General features: G+C 59.5%; 2 protein-coding genes across 5 annotated transcripts in view; both read right to left on the reverse strand.

Annotated features, from left to right (window-relative positions):
• The window catches only part of PRR12 (proline rich 12), a 25,699-nt gene extending 15,641 nt beyond the window's left edge, over window positions 1-10,058 (reverse strand). The window contains exons 1-5 of the mRNA XM_073886555.1: window positions 9,495-10,058; window positions 7,848-7,960; window positions 6,669-6,830; window positions 3,268-6,584; window positions 1,763-2,515 (exon numbers count right to left, since the gene is read on the reverse strand). Of these exons, the coding sequence (XP_073742656.1) occupies window positions 1,763-2,515; window positions 3,268-6,584; window positions 6,669-6,830; window positions 7,848-7,960; window positions 9,495-9,580 (4,431 nt within the window). The 5' untranslated portion in view covers window positions 9,581-10,058. The remainder of the gene's footprint in view (window positions 1-1,762; window positions 2,516-3,267; window positions 6,585-6,668; window positions 6,831-7,847; window positions 7,961-9,494) is intronic.
• Window positions 10,059-10,276: 218 nt separating this feature from the next.
• On the reverse strand, window positions 10,277-15,855 carry PRRG2 (proline rich and Gla domain 2). Of its 4 annotated transcripts, none has more exons than XM_073886698.1 (7): window positions 15,589-15,855; window positions 14,841-14,939; window positions 14,473-14,653; window positions 14,286-14,325; window positions 12,244-12,379; window positions 11,212-11,358; window positions 10,277-10,892 (listed from the first exon to the last, which is right to left on the reverse strand). In XM_073886698.1, the coding sequence occupies exons 2-7, from the start codon at window positions 14,924-14,926 to the stop codon at window positions 10,874-10,876; spliced, it is 609 nt and encodes a 202-aa protein (XP_073742799.1). In that variant the 5' UTR covers window positions 14,927-14,939; window positions 15,589-15,855; the 3' UTR covers window positions 10,277-10,873. The 4 variants fall into 4 exon arrangements, with proteins under 4 accessions (XP_073742799.1, XP_025705529.1, XP_073742798.1 ...); XM_025849744.2 differs by having other exon boundaries at window positions 14,473-14,645; window positions 14,842-14,939; window positions 15,589-15,845; XM_073886697.1 differs by lacking the exons at window positions 14,841-14,939; window positions 15,589-15,855 and having other exon boundaries at window positions 12,292-12,379; window positions 14,473-14,833.
• Between the last annotated feature and the right edge of the window lie 241 nt (window positions 15,856-16,096).

Here is a 16,096-nt window from a genome sequence, read left to right on the forward strand (position 1 = left end):
GCAGGTCATGATCCTGGAGTCCCGGGATCGAGTCCCCCATCGGGCTCCCTGCTCAGCAGGGAGTCTGCTTCTCCCTCTGACCCTCTTCCCTCTCATGCTCTCTATCTCTCATTCTCTCTCTCTCTCTCAAGTAAATAAATAAAATCTTAAAAAAAAAAAGATTTTGCTTTCAAGTAATCTCTACACCCAACATGGGACTGGAACCCACAACCCGGCAGATCAAGAACAGAATGCTCCACCGACTGAGCCAACCAGGCATGGCCGCCCTCCCTTCCAGGACTTTTCATACCACTTCTGTCCCCAGACAACCACAGGAAGCCCATGTTCCCTTAACTTCTTTCTCCAATGTCCTAATAAGCCTTCCCACCCAAACAGGGTGCTCTGTCCTTCCCCATCTTTTTCCTGGCTTCCACATACTCTCACCTTCTGTCCCTTAGTGTGGTCTAATACCATTACCCAATGTCCTTCCATCAAAATCAGTCGTCCCTTGTCCCACCACCACCCCTTCCTCATCCCTCAACTGCCTCTTGCCCCAAGTCCCTACAAAGCTCCTTGCCCTGACACGGCTCCTAGTTCCTGAATGCCATTCACCATCCCTAGCACCTCTTCTCTTGTGCCTGAATGTCTCTTCCTATGCCAACAGCTCCTCAACTCCCCCAAAGCCCTTCTGCTCTGTCAAAATCCCTCCCTGAGACCCCTTTCCAGCTCCAGCGGTAATTCCAAGCCCCTGAATGTTCATCCTGTTGCCCCTTTTAGTCCTTAACACCTCTTAGTTGCCTCCAAGCCCTTGCTGGCTCTCACCTCCCATTTTTTACCTTCCCTCCCAATTCCCCAATCATTCCATCTGCACCTCTACCTCATTTCCTGCTCAGGGGGGGGATCTTGTCCTTCTCCATCCAAGATCTTCCCTGCCCTTTCCTCGGACTGCTCTCTACTCTGGGGACCATTCATTGCCCTCTGCTTCCCACTAACTCCCCATGGGTTTTTCTAGCGTCCCCCTCTAACGCCTTAAAATTCTTCCTGATTCCTAAAACTGCTTCTTCTCTGTTGCTGTGTCCTTAGCTATGAGCCTTCCTGACCCTTCCAAGGTTCTCGCAACCCGGTGCTCACTCCCATTTCAGCAAATCCTGACACTCTGCTCAGAAGCTCCCAGCATCTCTCAGCTCTGCTTCAGCCTCGCACCCTCTCGCTCCCTTGCTCCGTTCCCCACCTTCCTACAATCCCCTAGAAGCCCCCTCCATTCCCTAGGACGCCTCTGAGCCCTCAAGCCCCCTCATTAACTGCCACAAATGCCCTTCTCCAAATCAATGCCCCCGTTCCCCCATCAAAGCACCTTAAAATTTGTCCAAAGCCTCTCTCAGGACAGAACACCATCCAGACCCTGCCGCACCCCCAGCCCTTCCCTCTCACCCCCCCGCAAGACCCCATCAATCAATGTTCCAGTCTCTCCCTATACCCCCCTCCCCCACCCAGGCGTCCTTCTGTCTTTTGCCACACATCTCTAAATCCGAGCTCCTTCTTGGGCCCCTGAATCCCTGCCGGTTTTCAAAGCTCTCTCAGTACCCTGTCTCCCACCTGTCCCGGTCACTTACAACCTGCTCTGTCTCCCACCAGTCTCCAGTGCCCACCTTGGGGGCGCCCTAGCATACTTAGCACCTATGGACAAATTAGAAAATGATACCTTTCTCACAACACCTGTTTGCTCTCAATTTGTAAACACACAAATCTACCTCATCTACAATGTGAACGATGCCCCTTAAACAGTGCACGATCTGCACAACCATACCCAGTGACCTGAATAACAGGGAAAGCCTCGTCCCACCCCCAGATCATCTTCCCAGAGCTCACCGGGTGTGCCATTGCTGCTGGCACTAGGGAGCCCCGGGAGAGGGGGGGGCCCTGGCACCGCAGCCTCAGTCGCCAAGGAGGGCACATCTGGGGTGGCAGTGTCTTTAGGCCCAGCGAGGGGTGGGTCATCGAGTGCCGAGATGGCTGAGGAGATGCTCTCTTGCAGGTCCCGGTTCTTGGCCACAGAGTCTTCTTCGTCCGAGGAGAAGGAGGGCAGCGTCTCCAGGTTGCGCTTCAGCTCCTCGTCCAGCCGCTTACAGGGCGAAGGGCAGCCCAGCCCTAGCCCCTCACTCTCGGCCGCCTCCAGCGCACCCCCCAGCCCGAAGGCGCCAGCGGGCGGCGGGTGTGGCACAGCAGGGGTGGTAGGAGGCTGGGGCTGCAGGCCACGGGCCGCCCCGGAGGACGGCACGCTCTTGGGGGGGCTGAGTGGGGGTGTCAGGCCAGCCTGGTAGAGCGGCGGATGACGCTTGCCTGACTTGAGGAAGTCCAGGAAGGAGGCCATGAAGCCGGACTTCATCTCTGGCTGCTTCTCCTCTACCTCCTTGATCTTGGCCTCAATCTTCTCCCGGGTCAGGCTGGAGTCCAGGCTGTTGTGGTCAGCACCGGGTACAGCATCGCCAGAGGAGGCTCCCAGACCCTCACCGGCCTTGGGCACAGACAGCTTGATCTAGATATCGGGGAAGTGGGGAGTCAGGGTCCACAAGTCTGGGGCCCCAAGCTCCCTCCCAGCTCAGAGGCCGAGGTGCAAGCCCCCAGCCTTCCCTTAAGAGCTAGGTCAGATTCTCACTTTCAGCCTGTAGAACCCTAAAATTCAAGCCCACAGACCCCCTCCTCTCGCGTTCCAGAATGACAGGACTGGAGTTCCTCCCTCAGCACTCACTGATCCCTCTTTGCTTCCAGCCCGGGAATCCAGCCTCCAGCCCCTCCTCCCACAAGACCCAGGAATTGAGAAACCCCCAATCGCAGGTCCTTTGAGACCCAGAACCTAAGAACCCAAGCTCCAATACCATGGGCCTCCCTCTAGACCCCCAAAGTCTCAATTCTCAGATCTCTCTGATGGTGGAAACCTAGAATCTCAACACTCAGGTTCACTTCCTCACAGATTCAAGAATATAAACCACAGGGCGCCTGGGTGGCTCAGTTCGTTGGGCCACTGCCTTCGGCTCAGGTCATGATCCTGGAGTCCCGGGATCGAGTCCCGCGTCGGGCTCCCTGCTCGGCGGGGAATCTGCTTCTCCCTCTGACCCTCCCCCCTCATGTGCGCGCTCTCTCTCTCTCTCTCTCATTCTCGCTCTCTCAGATAAATAAAAATCTTAAAAAAAAAGAATATAAACCACAGCCCCCATCCCGCCCCAGAACTGCAGTCCAAAACCTTTGCTTTCTCTAGACCTTAGCCATCCCGACCCCAGTCCCCCTCACCTTAAGTGGCTTTAGGGGTTCCAGCCGTGTGCCCCCTGCCTCCTCGGCCTTCCTGCCCCGACCACGGCCCCGGCCCCGAGGTTTCTTGGCCCCTTCAGTGGGCGTGGAGGCTGAGGCTGGCCCAGCAGTGGTGGGGACCTCCAATGGGCGGATCCGGGGCCTACCCCGGGGCCGGGGCGGGCCATCGCGCTTAGCCTTTGTGGGCTTGCGGCCACGGCGCCTGGGGCCATCGGGGCCTGGGTTGGGTGGACAGAAGTCGATGTCACCCAGGGGTGAGAGGGTCGGGCGGGAGCGGCAGCTGGACACCAGGTCAGGCAGGCGCCGAGGGTTGAGGCGGATGTCAGCGGGCACATCGGCCTTGTCCTCATCTGCCTCAAACTCGTACTCCTGGGCATACAGCTTCTTGGGCGTCTGGAAGGGTGGGTCACGGCGCCGTAGTAGGTGGAAGGAGGACGTCTTGAGCAGCTTCTTTGGCTTGGTAGAGCAGAATATGGGCGAGGTCAGGCCTCCCTTGGGCTCTGAGGCAGGCGGCGGCGGTGGAGGGGGAGGTGGGGGTGGTGGGGCCGCCTGGTGTGGCCCACTCTGGATCAGGCCCAGAGGCTCCGCATTAACCGTGGAGGGCAGCTCAGGCGGTTTGTTGGGGTCCAGGCCCAGGCCCGGCGTCTCGGGCCCGGCTCCAGACGCCCGACCCGGGCAGTAGGGCCCATAGGGATCATAGGCAGGGGGGCCTGGAGGTGGCCCAGTCCCCGCCTTGGGATCACCCTCGTCCTCGGGCGGCCCTGCCTTGCCATAGTCATCCGCTGCCCCTCCACCGAACATCTCCTCCATGGTGGGGAAGAAGCTGCGCTCCTCATCTTGGAGCAAGGAGTCAGGAAAACAGATGGACGTGAGTGGCACAAAGCGGGGGGCCTTGGTGCCTTGCGGGCTGGGGCTGCGGTAGGCACCGGAGGGATCCTTGCCCTCGGTATTAGGTGGGCCCACGCCAGTGTCACCAGGCCCCGGGGGCAGTGGCTCCAAGGCCCCAAGCAATTCCTGCATGGCGCCTGGTGGCTCCAGACTCTCCTCAGGTCGCAGGCGGGGGCTGGGGGCACCAGGCTCCAGGCCGTGGCTGCGGAGGTGGGCCTCAAGCTGGAGGGGCATGGGTGGTGGAGGTGGGGGCGGCGGCGGGGGCGGCTGGGGTGCTCCATCACGGGTGGCTGGCTCAAGGAGATGAACGCCAACTTTTGGGGCACTGGGAGAGGGGCTGGGGGCATGGCTGAGGACTGAGGGGAGCAGTTGTGGGGGGGGAGGTGGAGGCAGCACCAGTGGGAGGTCAGGGCCCCCAGCCTCCAGGAGGAGACCGTGGGGTGTGGGCTGGGCAGGCTGAGCCGTGGGAGGTGGGGGTGGTGGGCTCTTTTGGAGGAAGGCCCCCAGCTCCTTGGCACCTGCCCCATAGTGGACAACTGAGGTGGCCAGCCCCTCCGGGGTCTCGCCGCCCCGTTCTGGCCCTTTCTTCTTCTCCTTCAGCCTCCCCAGGCCCAGCTCCAGGGCTGCTGTGGCGCCCTCATCGAGGCTGGCACTGGTACGGATGACGCTCTGTAGATGATACCTCTGGGGGTCTTCCTTGGCCAGCTCGTAGGGTGTGCCTGGTGGACCCCCGGCCCCACCACTACCCCCAAGTCCCTTGGAAGCATCCGCTGCCCCATCTTCACCCACCAAGCCATCTGCCCCTGAGGTCCGCGGGGGGCTAGGTGCCTGCAGGAGATGCTGGATGAGGAATTCCTCATCTTCTGTGCGCTCAGCAGGAGGCCCACCAGGCCCAGCCAGCAGCTCCGAGCCATCCCCTTTGCCTTTGTAGCCACCTGCTCCGGCTGCGTAGCTGCCGGCTCCTGGAGGCGCCAGGAATGGGGCTGAGGCCAGGACAGAGCTCAGGTATTTGCCAGGGGCTCCTGGAGAGCCGACTCCAGGCGGGCGGCCAGGGGCAGGCGGTGACTGCAGTGGGCGGATGATGTGAGAAGGGCTGGCCTCCCCACCACCCCCCAGGGAGCTGGGCCCCCAGCCACCGCCGTGACCTGAGAGCGCTGGGGAATGGCCAGTGCTGTAGCTGAGCGAGGGGCTGGCCGTGGGTAGCCCCTGGGAGTGGGCAGCTGGGCCTGGGTATGGCTCGCCCTGAACCCCATACAGCTGCCCCTGCAGCTGATCTGGGGAGTAGCTCTGACACGTGGCTAGGCCGGGAGGCGGGGGACCACTGGGGGGCTGCGGGGGCCCCCCTGAGTAGCTAGGGCCTTTGCTCAAGTCCTGTGCTTGACCCCCTCCAAACCCTTGCCCATAGGCCTGGGGTCCTAGAAGCCCTTGGGGCTGACCAGGGGAATAGGCTTGGCCACCTGCCCCACCAGCCCCAGAGGCCTTCCCAGTGGCATAGGCCGCTGCTGGCCCACCCAGACTCTGGCATTTGGGCGTGGCCGTTGAACGGGGTGGTGGGGGCCTGTTGGCACCGCCCGCAGCTGCTCCATAGCCGCCTTTGCCCGTCTTGTAACCGGGCGACTGAATGATGGGGCGGTAACCTCCACCGCCACCCCCTGCCCCACCTCCTCCAGCCGCCTCGGGGCCTGCAGCCCGGCCCGATGCCCCAGCCGTGGCTCCACTGGGCCCAGCCTTGCTAGGCTCGCCAGCACCGGGGGAGGGCTCCCCACCGCCCAGGGGGCTGCAGGCCAGGTTAGCCCTGTGGCCCATGGAGGGATAGCTGCCTCCACAGCTCAGGTAGTGCTGGAGGGCATGGGCTGGTGGCGGGGGCGGCGGGGGCTGGGCACTGGCTGGCCGCTGGTAGTGCTTGATGACGGTGTCCTGGCGGGGCAGGGCCCGCTCGGGTGGCGGGGGGCCCGGGGCAGCACCCGAGAAGTTGTACAGCTGTGGGGAGGATTGCTCGGCGGCGGCGGCAGCGGCGGAAGAGGAAGCCAGCAGGTTGAACTGAGTCGGGAGGTGGCGGGGAGGTGGGGGAGGGTCTGGGGGGCCGGGGCGGTATGGAGGGGTCTGGGCCGGGCCGAGACCAGCGGGCCCCAGGACACCGCCCCCCGCCAGGCGCTCAAAGCCCAGCGAGGATGGCACCGTGGGTGCCTGTGAGGGCTTCAGGTGCAACACGTCATGAGGGGACAGGAGCCCATTAGCTGGGGGGCTGAACGGGGGGTCTTGGAGGCTGAGGGACGAGGGCACTGGGAAGGGGCGGCTGCCGAAGGAAGCCGGGTGCTGGTAAGCCGACAGGGCAGAGGAGGATGGAAAGGTGCTGGAACCCGGCAGGGCGCCTGAAATGAAGAGCTCCGTGGGGCCTGGCGTGTGCATGGCTGGGGACGATGGAGAAGACCACAGGTCAGGGCGGACCACGTGCCAGCCCCACCCTGGCCCTCCTGGGCCGGTGCTGGGCTTACCTGTTTGCCAGGAAGGACTGCGGAACTGGGAGAGGAGAGAGGAGGCAGAGGGGCCAGGCTGGGGGCCCCGGGACTCCAGGGCTGAGATGAGGTTCATGACGGAGGCGTCGGGCCCTGCTGAGCCCGCGTGGTGGAGGCCAGTGTCGAAGAGTCCAGAGAGGCCTGGCCAAGGACAAGGGGGTAGAGTCAGCTAAGTGGGCTTGTAAGGCAGCGTTGAAAGGGAAAAGTTAGAGGCCAAAAGCAAGCTGGGTCAGGGAAAAGGGCTGGAAGAAGCAAAGAGGAAGACTCAAAGAGAATAAAGTGGACACAGCCAAACTAAGGAGACAGGGCCGAGGACAACAAAGGGGAAAAGGGAGCCAAAAAGCAGGATGAGGTGTACGCCAATCGTAGGAGCAGGGGGCCCAGGGGAGGGAAGGTAGGCAAAGGAGTAGAAACACCCAGACTCAAAGGAAGTGGGTGCAACGGGACAGAATTCTTAGTGGGGGGGCAGGGGAGACACAAAAGGATTTGGGCAGTTCTAGCAAGGAAGGGGAAGGGATGGGGTACCTGGGGCCACTTAGAAGGACCGGAGGGCAGGCCGAAAGGGGTTGATTAAAAGTGGGAGGATCCCGGGGGAAAAAAAATGGGAAAGAAAAAAGGTGAGGAGCCAACCAGGCAAGTTAAGGACCAAATCGGACAATATAATCTTCTTGCTGGTTCAACAAGGAAGAAGGGAACCAATCAGAAGCGCCAGAGGCACGGGACTACAGGGCGAAGAGTAAGGTGGTGGGCAAACCCGGGAAAAAAAGGGAAGGTCCGAAGACTTAGAGCCAATCAGGAAGAAAAGGAATCAGGAAGAAATTCACATAACCAAGGAACCAAGAGGATGGGCAAAACCCAGAGGAAAAGGACTGGGGTGGGATAGAGAGAAGGAAAAGCCTGGAAGAGAAGGTGGGATTTGGGGGCTGAGGGGACGGGGCCAATTGGAGCGAAAGAGGCGGGGCCAGAGACAAGGGTGGACGAATCCAGCGTGAAATTGAGCAGGGACCAGCAGCCTCAGAGGCAACCAATCAGAGGAGAGGCAGCAAGGGGCGGGCCAGGACACAGGACACGGCCAATTAGGAGGGGTGGAACTTTCAGCAGCCAACCAGCTGCCTCAGAGGGAGGGCCAGCCCAGGCGGGGCAGGACGGGGGCCGTACCTGCCGGGTGGTGGTTGGTGGCATAGCTTTGCAGTGGGTGGGGGGCCGCGTAGGCCTGGCGGTGTAAGATGTCGGTCTCGGGGTGCGAGGTCCTGGAGCTGCCATAGACCAAGCTGGGGGGAAGGGAGAGATGTTAGGGTGTCCTCCGAGGCTGCCCTAGGAGAAGGGAACTCAGCAAATCCCCCGGGGTGTGGGGGGGAATCTTCCAGCTGACTGGGGGTTATCCTAAGGAACCTTGGGCCCTAAAGGAAAGAAGACAAGGGAATCGGGGTACCCAACGAAAAGAGTCATGAAACATTCCCCACTCGAGCCCCAATAAATAGAGCCCAGATATTCTCACGTTTACAAACACAGCCATGCACAGCGACGAGACAAACAGAAGAGGGTGAAGAGTCGGAGAAAGTGCCTCAAGTTAAAAATGTGAAAGGCATGGACCTCCTACAGAGCCCACCACCCCCTGGATGACACAAGGCCCTGGGGCCAACCTGAGAGGTGCATAAGGACGGCCACTCTACGGCACACACGTGGGAACACATGGCCCTGAACCTCATGGGGTGATGCAAACCGAGTCGGGAGCAGGAGGTAGACTGTTCCCCAAACGGCTGGGATGGGGGGTGGGGAAGGGATAGGACTAGGGGAAAGTACCAGGTACAAGTGCGAACATGAACAACGTCCATCCCCCGGGGTTGAGGTTCAAATGCATGAGCCCTTGCAAACCCAGGTATGTGTGCAAACGACTATCCAGCTCACCGGTGGGGAAGGAGACATACAGAGCGCTACGTCCCAAATGGAAAATCCTAACACATGTGGGGTCATGCCCAGCCACGCTGGGAAACCCAGGGGGCGGGGGGCTGGGGACAGGTGAAGAGTGAGGGCAGGACATAAACAGCAGAAAAGGGGCTGATTCGCAGGTGAGCAGGCTACCAACTAAGCACGAACAGGGCCCACGCTCACACACACAACCACACACCAGGGAAACATCTGAATCTTCCCATGCAACGGCCCCGATTCATGGCTCGGACTCAAGAGGTCAAATACTCCACTCCTCGCCATCAACTAGGATTCTCTGCCTTTGGGGGTGGGGGAGCTAAAGGGGGCGTGTCTCAGATTCCAGGACCCCCCCACAGAACCCCAGCTTGGAAAGGGGGCGGGGCCCTGTGCCCACTCTGCGCGCGGAATTTCGGGGGGGGGGAGGCCGAGTGGCGCGGCCTCGCGCAGTCCCGGAACAATAGGACGGGAGGGGGGGCGCCCCCCAGGTCTGCGTTCTAATTCTCCTTTCCATCCCACCTTTGCAAGAGCAGAGCCTGGGGCGCAGGGGGTAGGGATCAGCAAGCCGGGAATCCAAGGATGGGGGGAAATCCAGGCCTTGCTTCGCCAGTCCCTCCCACCTTCCCAGGGCCTTTCCGTCCGAAATTGTTTTGCACCCCCATTTTCCCGCTGCATCTCTCCCTTTGCATGCCGGAGCTGGCTTTGGCGGAGTTTGCAATTTGCAAACTGGGGCGGCGGCGTTGTTGCAAACCGAGGAAGGCCGCTCCCTTGCAAGCCGGAGGGGAGTTTGCGATGCACGCGTCGCCAGGCGGGCCAGGCCCGGCCCGGCTGGGCCCCCACCCCTTGGCCCCTTCCTCCAGGCCACCCTCGGCTCCTTACCTAGCTTTCGCTGACCTCTCGTAACTCCATCCCGCCCCGGCGCCGAGCGGGTCCCCGAAGCCGGCGCTGGGGTAGTTCCTGTCCATGAATTGGCCGCGGTGGAAATTGGGGGGAGGGGGAGGGAGGGAGGGAGGGAGGGGGCGCGCGCGCGCTCTCCTCCGCCGCCGCTCCCTCCGCTGCTGCTTTTTTTTTTCCTCTCTCTCTCTCTCTCTCTCTCTCTTTTTCTTTGCAGCCGCCGAAGACCCGGGAAGGCCCCGGGCTGGGGAGGGAGGGGGCAGGGGCGGAGGGGCGGAGGGGCGGAGGGGCGGGCAAGGGAGGGGGGTGCAGCCGCCGAGCCAAGGAGGGGGGAAGGGGGGTTCCCCCTGGAGGGAAAGGGGGGTAGGAGGGACCCCGCTGTCTCCGCCTTTGCCCCGGCGCTTGCAAGAGAGAAGGGAGGGCGCGCGCTCAGGAGGGGGCGTCCCGGGCGGCCCCGGGGTGGGTGCGGGCGCTGGGTGCTCGCTCTCTCGCCGCCGCCGCCGCCGCCTCCTCCTCCTCTGCGCTCACGGTGCAGCCATCTTTGCACAAGGCGGCTGGGGGAGGGGGGAGGGGAAGGGGGGGCGGGCGGCGGGGTGTCTGGCTGCGCTCCGCTTCCTCCCACAATCCCGTGCAAATGCAAAAAAAAAAAAAAAAAAGAGAGAGAGAGAGAGAGAGATACTGAGCGCTAGCAGGGCCTGGGGGTGTAGGGCGCAGCGTTTGTACAGAAAGCCAACTCCGCCGCGCGCAGACGCGCCCGGGAATGCGATTCAGTTTATTTAATTTTTATTTTTTTGCGTTGTTTCACTCTTTGTCTCTTTTACAAAGCATTTTAATTTACGAGAAGAGCTCAACTCCGGTCTCCCGATGCAATGCGAGCCCTCCCCTAAAAAGCACGTTTGCAAATATGCCCCCCGCCCTTTTCCCCAGGTTCCAGAGCGCCTGCGAGCGTGCACCGGGAGTGCACGAAAACATGCGTGTGCATAAGCAGGGCCCTGCGTGTGCGTGGTCCGTGGCATTGTAGGGCGATGGCCTTGTCACACCTGCTCACTCACGCGAGTGGGTATACCCGGCCTACGCGCCGGGGTCTGAGTTTCCACGCACGCCTACCCCGGGGGCGGGACTGGCGGGTACCCCCCCCCCTACAGTCAGGAAAGCCTGGAAGCCCGCGAGTAACCGGGACGAGGGAACACGTTGGCCGGGGATATGCGCGTATCCGTCTCGGCGGAAACACGTGTGCCAGGGTAGGCCTCGGGCCGGACGACCCCTACTCCCACCACTCCCCGAGCTCAGCTATGTAGTTTAAGAGGCCTGGGGGCTCTGGAATCCGCTGTGAATCTGGGGAACCTCAGCTCGGAAACAGCTCCTCAGCGAGGCCTCCTGAGGCTGCAAGGGGAGGGGCACAACGGGGAGTCAAAGACCCGGCTGTTTTTCCCTCCCTGAACCTAGACCACTCCGACCCGCCCGCGGGCGTCTCAGCCAATCGCAGACCCTCTGGGCATAAGACCCACCCTCCGGTAAAGCTCCACACAGACAACACTGGGCCACGCCCCCAGATAATTGCATAGGACCCCGCCCCCACGCTCCAAGCCTCGCCCCGGATAATAAGCTCAAAATTCCAAGTCCCGCCCCTGAGCCCACGCCCCTCCTCCCGCAGCATCCTCCCCTCTGCTCCCCACCCCCAGGTAGAAGCCCAGCTCAGTACCTGGTGTAGGGGGGCGGAGGTGCGTCGTGCACCCCAGAGGCCGCCAGAGCCTGCTCGTAGGTGGGGAGGCCTGGGGGTGGGGGTGGAGGCAGGGGCGTCGGTGGGCCTAGGTCGCCCAGGGGACTTAGGGAATTAATGAGCTCAGCCCTGGGGACAGAAAGTACACGGTTAGCCGGGGAAACCTACAGGATAGAGGGACTCGGGAGAAGGCAGGTGGGAAGACCTAGGGGGGACACAGAGACTCTGAGGGTGGCATGGGGACACAAATGGAAGGGAGAAAGAGCAGGGGGAAAGAGGGTCACCTTCAGCCTGACCCGGCACACAGAAAAGCACCTCAGAATGACAGGCAGACAGATGAACAGAGAGGGGCAGACAGAAATTAACTGCTGAGACATACTCTTATTCACAGACACACATGCGTTCCAGCTACAGGGAGAGCAATGGAGAAAAAGCCCTGCAGAGAGACAGGCAGACACACACAGAAGCAGACACAACACAGAGATACACCCAGTCACAAATTTCCCTGTGCCACTCTTAAAAATTAACCCTTCTGAAAAACCCCCAGACCCACCATACTTTGAAGACTGACACTCAAGCACTTTCTTAGACCCTGCCACTAAGAGAGACACGCCTAGACAACTCAGAAGGCGCGCACACACGTGTTCTACAGCCTGGCACCACGGAAACTGACATATCACTGACACCAGAGACCACACGCTGCAGCCTCACGAGATACAATGCAGACAGAGTGATAATCACACATAAACCGGGTACCATGGAGACAGGCGGCAAATACTGATTGAGCTCCTACTGTGTGCCGGGTACTGAGGACATAGTCAGATGGACAAACGGCAATAACCATACCCGCGTGTTCTCACAGACTGACTCTCCACCTGATAGTCTCCCCAGATCCTTCCTCAGTGCCCACCTGTCCCAATCCTTGACTCATCTCTCCTTAGGTCCACCCTTCCTTCTTCCTCTGCTCACCCTGCTTTCCAGCCCCCAGGCCCCTTCTCTCTGAATCCCCCTTACTCTTGGGGACAGGGCTGCTGGCCTCTACCCCGTCGGCAATGCAGATACCAAAAGGCTCCCAAGCTGGCCAGGACAATGAGCAGGATGCCAGACGTCAACCCCACAGCCAGGCCTGCTACGTCCACTCGTCCACGCCCTGCAGTGGGGGGGTGGGGGGGGTACTGTGTCAGGGGCTGTCACTCACCCCGACAACCCAATGCCTTCCCCTTGAAGGAAAAGTACAGGCCAAGAAGCAAAGCAGAACGGCGGGAGCCACTTCCTAGGTGCATGAACCCAGGCAACTCAACGCACTCATTTCTCTAAGCCTCCATTTGCTGCTCTGTAAAATGGAAACAATAAGTCCTCCCCCATGGGCTGTGGAAATTCATTGAGATCAAGCACATAAAGGGTCTATGATAACTTCACCTGGGACTAAAAAAATATGGTAGCGGAATCCCCATGGTGACAGAGGCCCCTCCCTGGACAAAGCGTGGCTCAAGTCCCTCCTAAGCAAAATCCATCTGCTAAGAGGGCAATGGACACACTGAAGTTGGGGGTGGGGAGCTCAGGTAGGCAACTGCCCCCACACTGAGCATTACCAGATTTAGCAAATAATAATATATGATACTAATTAAACATTAATTTTAGATACACAATGTATATTTTGTAGTGTAAGTATGTCCGTTGGAGTATTTAGAATACATTTATACTAAAAAATTTATTTGTATTTGAAATTCAAATTTAACTGATGGGGAGGGTGTCCTGTGTTTTATCTGGCACCCCTCCCCCCCTCTGGAACATAGTCCCTTTACCACATCCAAGGCCACTGAGGGGCCAGTCTCTGAAGGAAGAACAGAATCGCAGGAAGGTTTCTGAATTGACCAGAAGGCTATGAAAAATTCGTTTATCAATGGAGGAATTTCGGGAACGCCCCCCCCCCCCCCCGCCAACTAACAGATTTTTGGGTGTCTAGAACTCAGGTGAGCCCTTTGCTAGGACCCTAGGCCTTTAGCCATCCAAGACCATTTGTCTGAGGGGAAGCAGACACAGGGAGAACACCAGCTTGGTGAGGCCCTCCTGGGTCTTGCCGCTGGGGAGACTTCCTTTAACACTGGTCAGGAGCTTTGCTCAAACAGTAAACCCCAGGCTTTCAGCCCCCTTAGCAAAGAGCTGCGCTGAGAAGGCACGCCCTCCTGGTTCTGACATGTTTCAGGTGGATTCAAGGAGCCACCAGGCCTTGCTAGGCCTGCAGTGAGGTAGTTATCTCCCCTAGCAACCAGGCTCCAATGTGAGGACTCCAGCCCAGACCTAGGGCTTGTTGCTAAGGGGCATCCACCCCTAGCAACCAGGCCACAAGGGGATGGGGCATGTGGTGCAGGGAGGGGGTTCCTCCCTGGGCAGTGGGCCTTGGGTCCTGAGCCTGGCTAGGTGTGGTTGCTAGGGAGGCCTCCTTGGTAACCAGGCCAAGGCCGGGATGGGGCTGTGGGGGAGGGGAAGCCAGCCAGGTAGTGAGTGCTGCAGTCTTCCTTGGTCCGGCCTGGCCTGGCCTGGTTGCTAAGGAGCAGTTCCCCCTTAGCAACAAGACTGAAGCCATGGTGGGGCCTTAGAACTCACAGTAAGGGTTGGGGGCGGGCAGCCCGGGAAGGTGAGGATGCACAGGCTTGCACCGCCTGGCCTGGCCAGGCCCCGTTGCTAGGGAGCAGCCCCCTAGCAACCAAGCTGCAGAAGGGCTGGAGCTCTGGACTCCAAAGAAGGACTCAGGTGGGTCAGGGCCTCTGAGCCTGAGGTCTCATAGGCCCCAGGGCTGTAACCCCTCTCCACCTGCACTTCCTTCTTCCTAAAGACATGAGACCTCCTCCAAATAAGGTGTGGTGGGTTCCTCAGGGAGGGGCTCTAGTCTCAAAGGAGGGCACTCTTTTAATAACCCCCTCCAGGATACTCAGGGAGCACTGAATTTGGAGGAGGCAAATTTGGGGTAGGGTATGCTGGTTCAACCTCCAGGAGAAAGGGCTGCCTTAGCTGCACAGAACAAGAGCCCCTGCCCACCCCCCGCCCCAACTCACCTCCTTTGCCATTGTAGATGTAGCTCTCCCAAAAGCGCTCCTTGAAAGGATGGAAGTCAAGCAGGTGGAAAGACAGCATGTCAACGGGGAGATTCCATACCCCCCAAACCAACCCACCCTGATTTCTGAGACCCAGGGTAGAGGGAATTGTGGGCCAGAACATCCCAGGGCCTGGAGGGGCTCTCACCGTCAGAGTATTGTCCTCAAAATACTCCCTCGCCTCCTCCCAGGAACACCGCTCCTCATAACACTCCCGTTCCAGGTTCCCTGGCGTGAGCAGTTCCAGGTCCCAGTGATTGGCTCGTGGAATCCGGCTATGGCTTCCTAGAAAGCTCTGGGCCTCTGGGGAGTCCAGGAAGACTCCAGGGCCCAAAGGACATGAAGGACAGAAAAATGGAGAGTTCCTAAGACTGGGGAACATGGAGGAACCCGAACCTAAGGGGATGGAGACTATGGCGTTCTGGGAGAGGAGGGGACTAGAGGCAAGGGTTCCTGCGTCAGGGGAAGGTGGATGGAGATCTGTGCCTGGACACCAGCTCATCCCTCAAACACTCACCTTGGTCTTGCTCCCCACTGGGTGAGGTGTCTAAGCAGGTGGTCAATCCCAGGTATAGCAGCGGCAGAGAGGGGTAGCCCCTCATATTTTATGAACACCTGAAACCAGGAGTGAAAGAGATAGCAAGTGCCTCAGCCCCTGGGGAATGAGGCAACGTCACCCCGACTGGCCTCTATGGTCCATGATAATAATCATATAATCTTAGCAGTCCCTTATGTAGCCTGTATTCTGGGCCAGGTCCCTGTGGCAACTCAGTTTAATTTTCACAGCACTGCTATTATTATCCCCATTTTACAGATGAGGAACATGAGGCACAGAGAGATAAAAGAATTTCTCAAGGTAATACAATTTGCAAGATTCAGAAGCATGATTTGAGCGAAAGCAGCGTGCCTCCAGAGACTGGAGCAGGGAGCTTATCTTTTTCTCTACCATGTCTGCAGCACCCAGCACAAATCTTGGCACATAGTGGGTGCTCATAAACATGTCCATCGGTGATCAGGATTCCTTTCTTCTTGGTAATTTCCACCTATACTTGCCTCTCCCTGTGCCCATTGCCACATCCACCCACAGAGATCAAAGATTACAGGAGAGGCAAAGAGCCTATATTCTCAGGTACAGGGGGAGAAGGGAGTGGAGGTCCTGGACTCCTGGGGCTGGGGGACGGGAACTTCTGAGTCCCAGAGGGGCAGGGAGCCAGGAGGCCAGGGTCCCCAAGCCAGGCTCTGCCTCCAGGGGACATTCACTTACCTGCCCAGACTTGTGAGCACTTTCCCTTCCTCTTCAATAGGGGCTTCCTCTGCCAGCTTCGGCCAGCTGTGAATGGGGGACGGAGAGAAGGGAGGGGAGAGGAAGGAGGGGTTCCCCTCTCCCGGTAATCAAGACGATCCTGGTTTCTGGCAGAGGGGCGGGGTTTGTGATTACCTGCCCTGGGCGGGACTCAGGTAAGGGACAAAGTATTTAAAGGGACCTTAGGATGAAGGGCCTAAGGTCCAGAGCCCCCCTGGGAAGCCAGGGTCTCCGACACCCGACACCGTGGGGGCACTTAGAGGATTGGATATGTACCCCTTCCCTTGTTGGCCTCCCTGGGATGGAACTTGCCCTGGGTGAGCTAGGGAAATAAATGTCTAGGTCTCCAGATAGCTAGATAGCTAAAAACTGGCGGGAAATGCATGTATGCCTTGGTCCCTGGGGGTAGGTGGACGATGCTGTAGTCAATTCCCATTTCCTGAGGTGATTTGAAGGACTTTGACTTCTG

This window comes from Callorhinus ursinus, unplaced genomic scaffold (genome assembly GCF_003265705.2).
Source record: "Callorhinus ursinus isolate GAN/ISIS: 27379988/994484 unplaced genomic scaffold, GSC_fseal_2.0 scaffold71, whole genome shotgun sequence".
Taxonomy (NCBI): domain Eukaryota; kingdom Metazoa; phylum Chordata; class Mammalia; order Carnivora; family Otariidae; genus Callorhinus; species Callorhinus ursinus.